The 14,128-nt window shown below is 42.1% G+C and overlaps 1 protein-coding gene across 7 annotated transcripts in view; it reads right to left on the reverse strand.

Annotated features, from left to right (window-relative positions):
- Positions 1-1,435: 1,435 nt before the first annotated feature.
- CCDC25 (coiled-coil domain containing 25) overlaps positions 1,436-14,128 on the reverse strand; it is a 39,411-nt gene continuing 26,718 nt past the window's right edge. For 3 of the 7 annotated variants that reach the window (XM_013990270.3, XM_013990271.3, XM_005657250.4), the window contains 2 exons: positions 9,566-9,611; positions 1,436-5,217 (listed from right to left, as the gene is read on the reverse strand). In XM_013990270.3, the coding sequence (XP_013845724.1) occupies positions 5,188-5,217; positions 9,566-9,611 (76 nt within the window). In that variant the 3' untranslated portion in view covers positions 1,436-5,187. 7 annotated transcript variants of the gene reach the window in all.

The raw sequence follows: 14,128 nt of genomic DNA on the forward strand, positions 1-14,128 counted from the left end.
TTTTTCTCTTTACCTTTTTTGGTCTGTAATTTTAACCTGTTGGCCCTGAATTTGACCAAGAGCTAAAAAGATTCAAGATCAATAGGCTAGCCTTCAACACCTGGAAGATCCCGTTCTCATAACACTTCCCAGAAATCACAGCAAATGTGCCCTCTCTACAAGGCAAACTGCTGAGGCAGGAACCAAAATGCCAGCAAGAATGCAGGCAGCTGAGGCTTCATCTGGACAGGATGTGAAATGTCAGGCCATTAGTCTTATATTTTTAATGCAGTGGTTACTGGATGGGGTTGATGTGGGATTGAAAAACAATACTGACTCTGGAGAATTCCTTCCTTCCTTTTTTTTTTGGCCTTAAACACTGACACTCACTCACCAGGGTTGGGAACAAGCAAAAGCCACACAGGATTCTAGGGTGAGCATTCATTGCTCCCCCACCTCCATTCCTTGTCTATCAACTAAGGCAGAAAAATGCCAAGTCAGTGCCCACTGGCGCATGCAACCCAGACACCTGTTTCTTATTTCATCTGGCCCAGGGCAGAACTGTAATCACCACCACTAAGGTGGAGAGCTTGAAGGTTCCCAATAACTGATACCCTGAAATCAGCAAGACAAAAACAAAGCAATCGATGTGAGACAGAAAACAGAGATGTATATTCTAATAAGCCATGGTTAACACATGGCCTTAGAGAGATAGCTATTTATATTTTCAGTCTACTTCCGAGTCCAAGTATAATACACAGCTCTCTACATTTTCTATATGAAAATTCTGGCTTCAACCTACATTCTCCATATAGGTTAATTTACTCAAAAACTTAAACCCCAGAATTCTAGCAGCTAAGGCAGTTAAAGACCAAAAGGACACAGGTATCTGGTGAAAATAGAACCAGTGTCCTCTAATAAAACATTTAAGAAGTCAAATATGCTTTTCACAGCTGGGAGAAACCTGAATGTTTCAGTGGCTCTTTTTGTCCCAATACTTCCTGCCAACACAGGGTAACATTAGAATAAGCGCTCCCACAGAAGGGGTGACTCCATAAACAGAATGCTGGTCCAGAGCGATTACATTTGTTAGGGACACTATTCTAGCAGGTCTGCAGTTTGCACTTCACCCCAGTTAGGAGGACAGGATCTCAGGCAGACCCCGAGAAACTGGGATGGTTGGGGGGGCGGGGAGAGAGAATTGAGTTATATTCAAATTGTGGCATTTGCAAATATCATGGCCCCCAGGTTCTGTTCTTCCTAGAATCCTTGGGCATTCTTCCTGTTACTCTAATTTGTTCTTTTCTTCCTGCTAAGGAACAAAACTGTTTGAAGGGCATCATCTCAGGTAGCCAAGAACCTGCTTCTTCCTATTTGCCTGAAATGAGTACACACATCCCACTAGTGAGACTGAGTCATCCGGAGAAGTAAAGTGGAATTCCACATGCACGCTTGGTTCTTCTCAAACTATCAACTTTTATTTTATATATCATTCATCCAGAACATGATGACTATGTGGCAGCGTGGTGGCATCATCCGTATCATTTATGAAATGATACACTACATTCTTACTAAGCACAGCTTGAACTCAAGCCTGCTCAGGCACCAGGCGTGCCTATCCTCATTCCCGAGCTGGAGTTAGATGGGTCAAGGTCAACATTTAGCTTGAAACTTACGTTTCTAATTTTACACTTTTGAGTACAACTGGACTGTTTTCAGTTTACTTTAAAATCAAAAGGTGGCCCACTCACTGCATTATGATCATTCTGAGTATGGGATTTATTATTCACAACGCTGTACTTCAGATCAAACAGAGGAAAGCAGGTTTCAACACCACCGTTCAGAAAACGATTGGAAAGGCTTCCATTATTCCACCCTGCTCAGTTGTTCCCATAACCTGTTCCAGCCCAGAAAATAAGAGCTTCTGGTCTCTGACAGATGCAAATGTGGCAGGAAGGCTGCAGCTGAACTCTCCTCTCCTTCCTAAGTCGGGAAACCATTGGCATTGAACAGTTAAAAGGGTCACCCAAATCCAGGCTTCAGAAAATGTTAAAATACAGGAGTTCCCGTTGAAGCACAGCAGAAACAAATCTGACTAGGAACCATGAGGTTGCAGGTTCAATCCCTGGCCCCGCTCAGTGGGTTAAGGATCTGGCGTTGCTGTGAGCTGTGGTATAGGTCGCAGATGTGGCTTGGACCCTGCGCTGCTGTAGTTGTGGCATAGTAGGGTGGTAGCTGTAGCTCTGATTAGACCCCTAGCCTAGGAACCTCCATATGCCATGGGTGTGGCCCTAAAAAAAAAAAGAAAATGTTAAAATACAGTACAACAACAAAAAAGATATTGAAAAGGCTCAACTACAGTTCATTGCCTACTTTGCTAAGGTCAAAACCTTCTATATTTTGGTAAAGTTCCTAAAGCCTATTCCAGGAAGAACTGTGACAAACTTCCCTGACCCAAAGATCACGACCCTAGGTCAACAAAAGTGGATTTTAAGAAGTGAATTCTAAAGCTATGGGAATAAAACCAAGCAGTTTGTGCAGCAAATTACACAATAAGGTGAACTTCACCTGCAGGCAGATCAGAGTGGGGAGACTGAGGCAGAGTTGGAAAGAGAAATCCTCGGGATGGATGACTATTTGATCAAAGACGCAGCTCATGAAAATGCCAACACTTTGGAATTTTCCTATAGAAAGTAGAGGAAACATGCCAATAGCAAGATATGAGATGACTTCAGCGGCAACAGTTTATTTTGACCTGTTGGCACTGAACCAATGTCCTGAAAAGGACACAGCTTCCCTCTGGGAACCTGGGAGCTGGGGGGAAAACCCACCCATTACCCAGGCCGAGGGAGAGGGAGAGCAGCACAGAGCAGCTGGAAAGGCTCCAGAGCTAGGGATTCACAACAGGGGTCTGGACATTTGAAACCAAACACTGGAGATGTTTCCAATGAGGACCCCAGGAGCTCTCACACTACAGTATAACTGCTGTGTCTTCAAAACCTCTCCCTGTACATGCTATAATGTGCATACAGAGGAGCTTGTCAGAAGCCTCAGAGGGGGAGTTCTCATCGTGGCTCAGTGGTTAATGAATCCAACTAGGAATCATGAGGTTGCGGGTTTGACCCCTGGCTTTGCTCAGTGGGTTAAGGATCCAGCATGGCCGTGAGCTGTGGTGTAGGTTGCTGTGGCTCTGGCGTAGGCTGGTGGCTACAGCTCCAACTGGACCCCTAGCCTGGGAACCTCCATATGCCGCGGGAGCGGCCCAAGAAATGGCAAAAAGACCCCCCCCCCCAAAAAAAAAGAAGCCTCAGAGGGGACACAGGTGGTACTAGAGGCAAAGTCTCCCCATTTCATATGTTGGCAGCGGAGCGTTTAGGAATTGCCTACAGTAGTGGGGGTAGGCCGTAGCACATCTACTAATTTACACTCCAGCAAGGGTGTGTCAGACGCTTGGACCCCGCGGGCAGGAGGCAGACATTTATCAGTGGGGGAGGAAGACTACCCCTGTAGAACCTCCCAGATTGAGCCTAGGATAGAAGAGGTTTTCACAGGCTGATCACCCCCAAAACAAGCTTGGGGATGAGAATAACAAATTCTAAGAATTCATATATCAAGGTCCTCCCAAATAAAAAATGACTCTTTATTATTACATTTTCAAATAGCAGAACTCCAGGCTGAATGTCAATCAGACACACACACACACACACACACACACACACACACACACACACACACACACAAATTTCTGGAGCTGCCTCCCATACCCCCTCCCCTCAAAATTTGGCCAAGTTATATGTCAGGAAGTTTTCCAGTTCAACCCCATACACCAACTTGGGATGATAAATAGAAACACTGAAGTCTTGCGATTTTACCATCATTCCAAAGTGTTATTGCAGGCCGACTATCTGCAGGAGGAGCTACTTTGTGCTGAGTTAGAATACGGTTAAGAATAAGAATGCTGTGTGAAGAGCTCTGGGTGTGGTTACGAGGTCAGTCTGTTTGCTTCCTGACGTGCAGACTTTGTGCCTTTCCCTTTCATGATTTGTTCTGTCTCTTTCCACAGGGGTTGCTTTACAGACTGTAATAAAAATGCATCTTCTATTCAGAATCGCCCAGGAGAGCAGGTGGTTCAGATGAGTGGGACTGTAACATCTTAAGTTACTAAGTTGAGAAATCTGAACTCTGGGGTTACAACTCAAAATAAATACTACTTCAAGGTAAACTAACTACTTGGCTGGTGTGCGAAATGCTTAATTCTTTCCAAAATCATAATTGCAACATAGACTTGTGCTTTATGCTGATTTCCAGGACAAAAATCAGGTAACCTACGTCATCAAAATGATTCACGGAAGGATGAGAAGTGACTCAGAGCCTGGAAGCTGGTTGCTGGGGTTACTTGGTGCTCGCGTAAAAACTGCCCTAAAAGCCCAACTTTGATTACCTCTGTTTCTTTACGTCTGATGGTACCTGGGTAGAGGCCCTCAATGGAAAAAGGAAGAGTGCATATGGCACCATGGGACATGATTACCGAAGCCAGCAATCTTCTGAAAATATCACTGTCACCTTCAAAACCCATGTGCTTTTTTTTTTTTTTGGCCATGCCATGCATGCAGAAATTCTCAGGCCAGGGATCAAACCCATGCCACAGCAGTGACCCAGGCCACAGCAATGACAATGCCAGATCCTTAACCACTGTGCCACCAGGGAACTCTGCCATATGCTTTTTTCTCTAATCCGGAAATCAGGGGTGAGGGGACTGTTTGCTTACACTGCTCACCAATACATTCTTCTTAACAGAAGTAGCTATTTTGAGAATTTGAGAAGCTTTTCAAGACATCTGTTTTCAGAGACAGACCACAGTAACAGAAATACTTTTCGTAGTTGTTCTAAAGTCTATTCCAAGAACAAGGGCAGCCAGCTCTCAAGAGGTACCAAGACATGTTCCGGCAAAAATATTTTCACTTTCCTAAAGTTATATGCTGTCTTCAAGTCCAACTATATTGTATATACATATATATTTATCTGATCCTTTTCTGACAGCAATATGGGAACAATTTTTTTTAACTCCAAAGTTGGTAATATTTGTAGAATATTATGAAGGAAGAATTTTGGTTGGTGGTTGGTTTTTTTTTTTTTTTTATGACTGGGAATATAGATGAAATCAAAACTGTCCCTAAATTCACATCTTTAAAAGGTCCTTTTCCTCATTCACATGAATTCATCCGAATCATTGCCGTCCTGCAGGAAACAAAAACGTGAAACAGTACATAAAAAGCCTTCAAAATAAATAATTCAATTTAAAAAACTTAGTTTTAAGTAACAAGTCTCCTTATGCCTAACTGCAGAAATCAGAGTTAAAAAGTATAATTAATAATATAAATATAAAAAGTATAATTAAAAAGTATAGTAATTGGGAGTCTTGGTGCCGAGGAAATGAATCCGACTAGGAACTGTGAGGTTTCAGGTTCCATCCCTGGCCTCGCTCAGTGGGTTAAGGATCTGGTGTTGCCGTGAGCTGTGGTGTAGGTTGCAGACACAGCTCAGATCTGGCGTTGCCGTGGCTGTGGTGTAGGCTGGCAGCTGTAGCTCCGATTAGACCCCTAGCCTGGGAACTTCCACATGCTGGAGGTGTGGCCCTAAAAAGAAAAAAAAAAAAAAAAAGAAAAAAAAGTAAAATAATTAAATCCATTCATTTCTTCTCTAAAATTGTCAGTTGTTTAGAATAGCTGGATCAGCAGCTGTAGTCTCAAAGATGTCATTACACGGCCTGGTCTGCCCAGCAATAAGTGAGCAATGGCTCCCAGTTAGGAGAACCCAATGACCTGTTACAGGATATAATGAGCATGACTCCAAGGAAATGTGACTGCTCCTTTATGAAATATACCATAGTATGAAAGCAAACAAATACTGCCCCAGTGTTTTAACACCAACAAAGCTTCATATACACAAAAATACTTTGGCTCTAAATTCCATTATTTTGTGCCTCAGAGGTGTCACATACTTGCTACTGCATAAGATGGCTTTTTCTTTGTTTCTTTCTCTTTTTTTTTTGTTTTTTGGGCTGTGCCGGCAGCATGCAAAAGTTCCCAGACCAGAGATCAAACCTAAGCCACAGCAATAAGAACACCAGATCCTTAACTGCTAGGTCACCATGGAGTACCTGTTTTGTTTTGTTTTTTTCTTTAATAGAAAAAGTCATCTGGAAGCTCATGCTAGTTACCAAGTTAGCTGGCTTGCCAAGTTTTTAATAAAAAAAACCTTACATGATGGTGGTCCACAGTGTAAAGGGACTGATTTTATTTTCATGGCTTAAAAACAAGTCCTGAAGACCAAGTACAAAAGTAGACCCCCAAATTCCTTTCTGAGCAATTACACGCCCAAAGAAGATTGCACTGGATGCCAACATTCACTCGTAGTGTGAGTTCTGGTCTATTTGCTTGAAAATGTCATAACCCAAATGTGTTACCGATGTGGCCTTCCTCCCTTTCCCACTGCTTTACACCTGACTTGTCAGAGAAAGGGAGAGGATTTAGACTTACAGGTATATTCTATGCTTTTCTCCTCAATAGCTGATATTAATGATAGGTAGGGAAATAGGAGGTACGGGCAGAAAACAATGGTTCTTGTGAAGTCTGGTTTTATCTCCAGCTTCATTCAGGAGCTTCTCTTCAATTAGCACAACAACTGAGGCCACAGTAAAAATGCTTTAAATAATTGTGCAAAAAGCAAACTGATGTTTGTATTTTATCCAAGCATCAGAACACTGCCCTGGAATTCTAAACTAAAATAAAAGCATTAGAGATGATCAAAGAGTCATGCTGTATCTTTGAAGGTCAAATTTAGATTCCAAACACTGAGGATGTCTGTATCACCAACTCACTAAGATAATGTGGCTTGGTGACAATCAAAGTGAATTACATCTTAAAAAGGCTGTGAGTTTAATTTGTACAGTTCTCATGTTGCTGGGGATCTGTGTTTTGGGATGAAGGTAATTTTTTAATACATAGCTGCAATCTAAGACTTGATTTGGATAAGTTTTATATTTTAGATTCCCTTTAAGAGTCATTATGTTTTTCAGTGTGGCAAAATAGGTATCTTGTCATCCACTTATAAAGTGATAAGCAAATAAAACGTCAAAAGCAATTGTTGATGGTTCCTGATACCAAATTTAGAAAGGCTAGGAAGAAATTATAGATTGAAGAGAATTATTCTATATAGGAGAGCAAAACTTCAAAATTAAAACCCATCCCAGAGTGGAAGACTAATATTTTTCCTGATGAACTTGTATAGGCTAAATTAAGAATCAAGTTGTATCTTATGTAAACACCCACCCTTTGACTGAAAATCAACTGATCATGCTGCCAAATTGGTCAAAAAAGGTCTGTGTTCCCCTTACAGAAGATGGTTACATGGAGAATGAATGCCCGTCTTTTTTTTTTTTTTTTTTTGCTTTTTAGGGCCACACCTCCAGCATATGGAGGTTCCCAGGCTAGGGGTAGAATTGGAGCTATAGCTGCCAGCCTACACCACAGCCACAGCAACACAGGATCCAAGCCACGGCTGTGACCTATACTGCACCTCATGGCAACACTGTATCCCTGACCCACTGGGCAAGGCCAGGAATCAAACCTGCATCCTCATGGATGCTAGTTGGGTTCGTTTCTGCTGTGCCACAGCAGGAACTCCCTGAAAGCCCATCTTTTTGATGTATGGGGAAAAGTTGTAAGAGTCCTGCCACCGCATGAGAGAGGACAGAAACACCCAGTGCAAAACTTCCTCGGAAACTTGAACCTGATTCCAAGCTATGGGTCAGGAAGAGGGGGAGCTGCAATGGGGAGGGAGGGCAAAAGCTCTTAATAATCCTTTGGTCTACAAATCTGATTTCCTAGTCCTGGAACTTTTAACGTCTGTCACTAATGGGGTGGGGCTTGTATACAAATGTATATTCATATATTGGGTGTGTTTATTTCTTAATTCCAAAACCACATTCAAACTTTAAAAATCCCTAATGAAAATTCCTAAGGTCATAATATAATATAGGTGCCAGATTTCCACTGGAAAGTTGCCTCTAAATAACAGAAAACTTCAAGAGCAACAACCACAACACAGACCTCTGCTTTGGGTTATGTTAAAGACTTCTGCTGAACTCTTACACTGTCTTCTAAGGACAGTTTCCAGAAGGATTAGATATATCTTGCCTTTTGATACTAACACTTTGTGGATAACAACTATGGACCATACAGATAAGAAATAATAATGACTGTTTACTTTCATAGAGTGTCTAAGTTCCTCCTTAGAACTTTCACACACATGAACGTGTTTAAATTTTTAACAGCCTCATGAGGTAGATGTCTCCCTTTAACGGCTGGTGAATACGCCACTGGAGAGATTAAAATATTTTATTAGGCTTATCCAATTAGTCAATGATAGCTTAAATCTCTAAACTTCAAATTCAAGGCTCTATTTAATTACATAATGCTACTCTGGAATGTTTCAGGAATAAATTATAAAGATACATCTCTGACTCATAAAGGAACCTCATAACTTTAGTTCTTCAAAGAGACAGGAATAAGGATACTGTTCTCACCCATTTTTAGAAGGACATATAGATGTGAACAAGGTGTAAAATCCCATTAACAATTCAAATTCATGCAATGAATATGGAGAATGACTAGGTGATCTTTAAGGGACCTTAAATTCTGTTAATTCCAAGCACTTAAAGCAGTGTTGTTTAACAGCACTTTTTGCTGAGATGGCAATGTTCTATTTCTGCATTACCCAATATCATAGCCACCAGACACATGTGGCTAGCGTGACTGAGAAACTGAACATTTAAGTTAAATCAAATTAAATGTAATTTAAACAGCCATATGCAATTAGTGGCCAGTCCACTGGACAACAAAGACCTAAAGAATAATAAACTATATTATAAACACTCAATATAGCAAATACATCTACTATATCTACCTAGTTTCAATTTTCTGCAGGGACTGTTTAATAATAACTAAAGTGTGCTCTCTCCAGACACTTCGAAATAAATTTTGGGAGAGAGTGCTCATGGACTTATTATCCCTGCCATAGTTTCAATAAAATACAAGGTGCTGATGCTAAGAAGATCTTTTCCACACTATGATACGGATCACCGTTTCTCCTTATTTTAGGTCCTGAGGATCATGAAAACAACCAACGTTGCTGCTTCAACTACATAAGATCTTCCATTTTATTTAACTGAAGATGATAATTTTGTCAATTACAGTATAGAATCGATGGTCACATTCACATAGAACATTAATAAATAAAAGCACTCCTGCAGGCCTGACAGCCAGAAACGAGGCAAACAGACCTGCACTCACAACAGACAGGGTGCAACAACCTCTTTCCACGAGGCAACCTACTTAAAAACAAACATGCGAGGCAAGTCCACAGGGAAGTGAGGAGGGCAGCATCTAGTAGAATCCACCTGAGCATCGCCAAACCAGGTCAGGCCACTTGCGACATGTGAACCAACCTTGGCCAGAAATTCGGCATTAAAAACGCTTATGCATTATTTCAAGGCACAAGATGAGAGCAAATAATTTGAATGTACCTGATTTGAAGACATATTCTCAACTTTCATTAGCGATGAATAGCTCCTAGAAGGAAAAACACATGTAAACTACGGTTAGCCGGCTGGGAAGTACTTCGTGAACATTTACCAGGAATCTAGCAACGCGAAAGGTCTTTTGAAGAAAACATAATCCCTGCTGTGCTCAAGGGGATTGAAACATATAAAGGATAACTAGCTATGATAATAAATAAGATGTGCACTGTATTTTATAGTTTATAAACATGCTTGCTCATACTCATTTCGTGTCACCTTCATAGTAACTGTGAGGTCGCTGGTATTATTCAGACGAACTTCACCTACAGCCGAGAGCAGACATGACGCAGAGCTGAAGTAAACTGCCCAGACTACACCTGCTACAGGAATCAGAATGAGGAAGGGCACCAACGTGCAAGGAGCTACTGGGGCACTCTCCTTACAGGATGTGGAGCCCAAACCCAGCCTGACAGGGCATGAGCCAAGGCCAAGAGGTGGTACTTACAATGACATTTCAAACCAACTCAAGTCTGAAAGCAAAGTGGTGGGAAATCAGGCTTGACGTGTGGGGCTCTACCATGTTGTCCTAATCATGTAAGTTAAAGCAGTGTGATCAGCCAGAAGCCACCATGCACGATGGCACAGAGATGATGAGATTCGACAATCATTTATTAAATGTCTACTAGGTATAAGACCCTGTGCTAAGCCTGGGTGGTGGATGGGATAGGAAGAAACTAGAAAATAATAAGACAAAGCCTATCCCCCAAAGAGCTTACCTGGAAAGGAAGTAAGGCCTACCCAGGAGTGGCTACATAAAAAAGCTCTATTAAAAATAGATCAAAAATGTGGTATATATACGCAATGGAATACTACTCAGCCATAAAAAAGAATGACATAATGCCATTTGTAGCAACATGGATGGAACTAGAGAATCTCATCCTGAGTGAAATGAGCCAGAAAGACAAATTCCATATGATATCACTTATAACTGGAATCTAATATCCAGCACAAATGAACATCTCCTCAGAAAAGAAAATCATGGACTTGGAGAAGAGACTTGTGGCTGCCTGATGGGAGGGGAGGGAGTGGGAAGGATCGGGAGCTTGGGCTTATCAGACACAACTTAGAATAGATTTACAAGGAGACCCTGCTGAATAGCATTGAGAACTTTGTCTAGATACTCATGTTGCAACAGAAGAAAGGGTGGGGAAAAAATGTAATTGTAATGTATACATGTAAGGATGACTTGATCCCCTTGCTGTACAGTGGGAAAATTAAAAAAAAAAAAAAAAGAAAGAAAAAGAAAAAAAAATAAATCCAACTTAAAAAAAAATACATCAAAAGACAAAGGAGAGTGAGATCATATAATACCAGTGGTTTTGGAAAGAGTAATCTGGAGCAGGTGGAAGAGAGGGAGAAGGGCGATTAAGGCAAGGAGAATAGTTAATGACAACCGTACTTACCATTTACCCAGCATCCTTTACTTGCCAGGACCTGCGTCATATGCTTCCTTAACTACTGCTAATCCCCATAATCACCCTATAAGGTGAGAGACGATAGTATGCCCACGTACACACAGGCATTAAGGAAGCTGTCCATGGTCTCCAGCTAACAAGTGGGAGGGAGGACAGGATGCTCACACAAGGGCCATCGTGCTCTGGACCACAGCAACCCCCCACCCCTACTCCCCACGGATGTAAATCCAGGATGTTAGCAGCTGTGCTGGTAAGAAGGGATAAATCAGAATAATCAACAACGACATCAAGGTTTCTAGCTTGGGTGATCCGAAAGAAATAATGGCAGAAGGAGAGAAATGGGAAAATGCTACAAAGATTTACTTTGTTTAGGACACGTTTACATTTGAAGTGATGGGGAGACATTCAAGTAAATGTGAACTGTAGGAACTGAAAACTGATGACCAGAGAGACTTGTCACTGACAGGGACAAGGAGCTGGGAGACCCCCAGAGAGAGCTATTACTGAAGCTTGCAAAAGTCAGTGGTATTGATAAGAAATAGACAAACAGATGCAATCAATACTGTGTGAGCAGAAAGAGAAAGACGTTGATAACAACATAGTTCAAGCAGAAACTCAGGTTTTAAAATCACCTGTGAAGGTTAAAAATATCTTCCCACGTCCAGCTGTGAGCACTTACAAGCCAGGTTCAGAACCACACGGTCTGAATTTCCGCTCATATGAAACATACAAATCACCCTTTAGTCCTTGTGCTCCCTCTGAGCTCCATTTCATTAATCTAACTGCCTGTTTAACATTTTTTTGGGGGGGACACCTCAAAGGTATTTTCAGAATCCTATGTCCACACTCAACTCATGGTCTTCTCCCCAACGAAAAGTAAGTTTGGGTTTTCTCCAGCATTCCCTGGCTCAAAGAACTGCATCACTAAACGTTCCATGTCACAATTCAGAAAGCTTAGAGCCATTCTTGGCCCTGCCCTTCCTCTCAATCCAATGTCTTCAAATCCTGTAATTTTATCCACGAAACGATTTCTCATTGGTCCGCTTCTCTCTACCTCCATATCAGCATGACCACCCAAGCAACTGATTCTGTCATGAGGACAACTACTGGCACCCTTTCCAATCAGGTCAGCCAAGTGACCTTTCCAACACAAATCTTACCACACTACCCAGATTTAACACTCTTCAGTGCCCTCACAAAACTCTCAGCACAAAGACAAATATTTCTTAACGGGGACCTGCCAAGACCGGTCCTTGATCCTGGGCTTCCTCACTGCTGCTGCTCCAGACATGTGAGTTGGCTTTCAGTCTTGTGATCTGCCTTGCTCCCTCCTATACAGGGTGGTCTCTGCACACACAGATCCCTGTACTTTAGGGTACTTTCCCCACCTACCCCGCTTTTAACTAGAGAAATAGTTTTCATGTTAGTTCAAGAATCACTGTAGCGGAGTTTCCTTCATGGCTCAGTGGTTAACGAAGCTAACTAGTATCTATGAGGACAAGGGTTCGACCCCTAGCCTTGCTCAGTGGGTTAAGGATCTGCCGTTGCCATGAGCTGTGGTGTAGGTCACAGACACAACGCCTGGATCCAGCGTTGCTATGGCTGTAGCAAAGGCTAGCAGCTGAAACTCCCATTCAACTCCTAGCCTGGGGACTTCTATATGCTGTGGGTGTGGCCCTAAAAAGACAAAAGGCAAATAAAAATAAAAATACAGAATCACTGTATCAGGGAAGCTAATCTCAGTTACTTATTCACCCATAATGCACTGACTAATCACTCACTGCATATGCAAAGTTGGGCCACCTTCAAGGAGAATGCTTAAGTGCCTCTTTGAAGGAGTTTCTTATTCACAGCATTATTTTTAGAAGGCAGCGGTAGTGTGTGAGAGAGAAACAACAGGAATTAAAGCGGCCACTTCCACATCCTTTTAACCAGCAGTCTCTACATTACCTCCCTGACTTGTCACCACTAAACTCTTCCTACAAGTTTTCTTCTCCCTAATGTCCCAGGAAACCTGTAAGGGCTCATTACCACTTACAACAAGCAATTCTGGATGAAACAAAAGCTTTTAAGTCACTCCCCAATGTACCTAATTTTTCGTTCTTTCATTTGCCTATGAATGACCTTGATTCTGGTCTTGCTAACCTGTTTATTCTCTGCCTTATAGACAGCAAGGTAGAGTAGAAGTACGGACTTCAGAATTACAGACTTGAGCTTGAATTCCTGCTTTGCCCCTGATCAGCTATAACCTTTCACACATAAACCTCCTGACTGAAGTAATCTCTGCCCCCAGTCAAGTTCACGTCAGTGCTCAGACTGACAACACACTTACCTGTGATTTGCCATCTTACCTGGGTCTTGGACTTTTCTGACTTCAATCACCTGAACCAAGGGTTCCACTTCTGAGCTCCAAGACTCCCAACTTTTAAACATGCCCATCTCCAGTTAACCAGAGGCCCTTCCCTTGGTCTTTTCTGTTCTGTTACTCATCCCCTATTGACCACTTTCCCATGACTACTGCTTACATGCTCGGGTTTCAGTGTTCACATAGTGAGCTTGATTTTGATGTTCATAAATGTTTGTTATAATATCACCAAAGCTAAACAGGTGAATAAAGATAACAACACAGCAGGTACGCAGGCTGTAACCAGGAATCCAACTACGGAGACAAACCTGACTACGACATACCGGAGGGAGCCAGGGACACTCCTCTCTGGCGTGCATCAGTGAACGACAATGTCCACTGGGAGATTCACAGGGACCTGCCCAAAGGACCTCTCCAAAAACCCATGGAGACAGAGCAGAGCTGCTCTGCTTCTTTAACTCTCCAGGCAAGGTCACTTGTAAGGCTCTGACTACCTTCCAAACCTATGTTGAGTCTCTTCTGCTATTTTCTCTTGTTCTACGTATGGCTTATAGTGCAGCAGGTATAGAAAGAAATGCTATGTGAGGCTTCCTCCCTACATCTAACAATGCTACAAAGATTTTCTAAACTAAAATCCCATTAGATCCTAGGCTAATGGGGCAAGTGTGAGCTAAAAAACTGTTTAAAGAGCTAATGAACAAGATGCATAAGTATGAATTAGTATGCGAA

This window comes from Sus scrofa, chromosome 14 (genome assembly GCF_054392235.1).
Source record: "Sus scrofa isolate SSC_HxYL_T2T_F1_AM1 chromosome 14, Sscrofa_HxYL_maternal_Yorkshire_Landrace_v2.0, whole genome shotgun sequence".
Taxonomy (NCBI): domain Eukaryota; kingdom Metazoa; phylum Chordata; class Mammalia; order Artiodactyla; family Suidae; genus Sus; species Sus scrofa.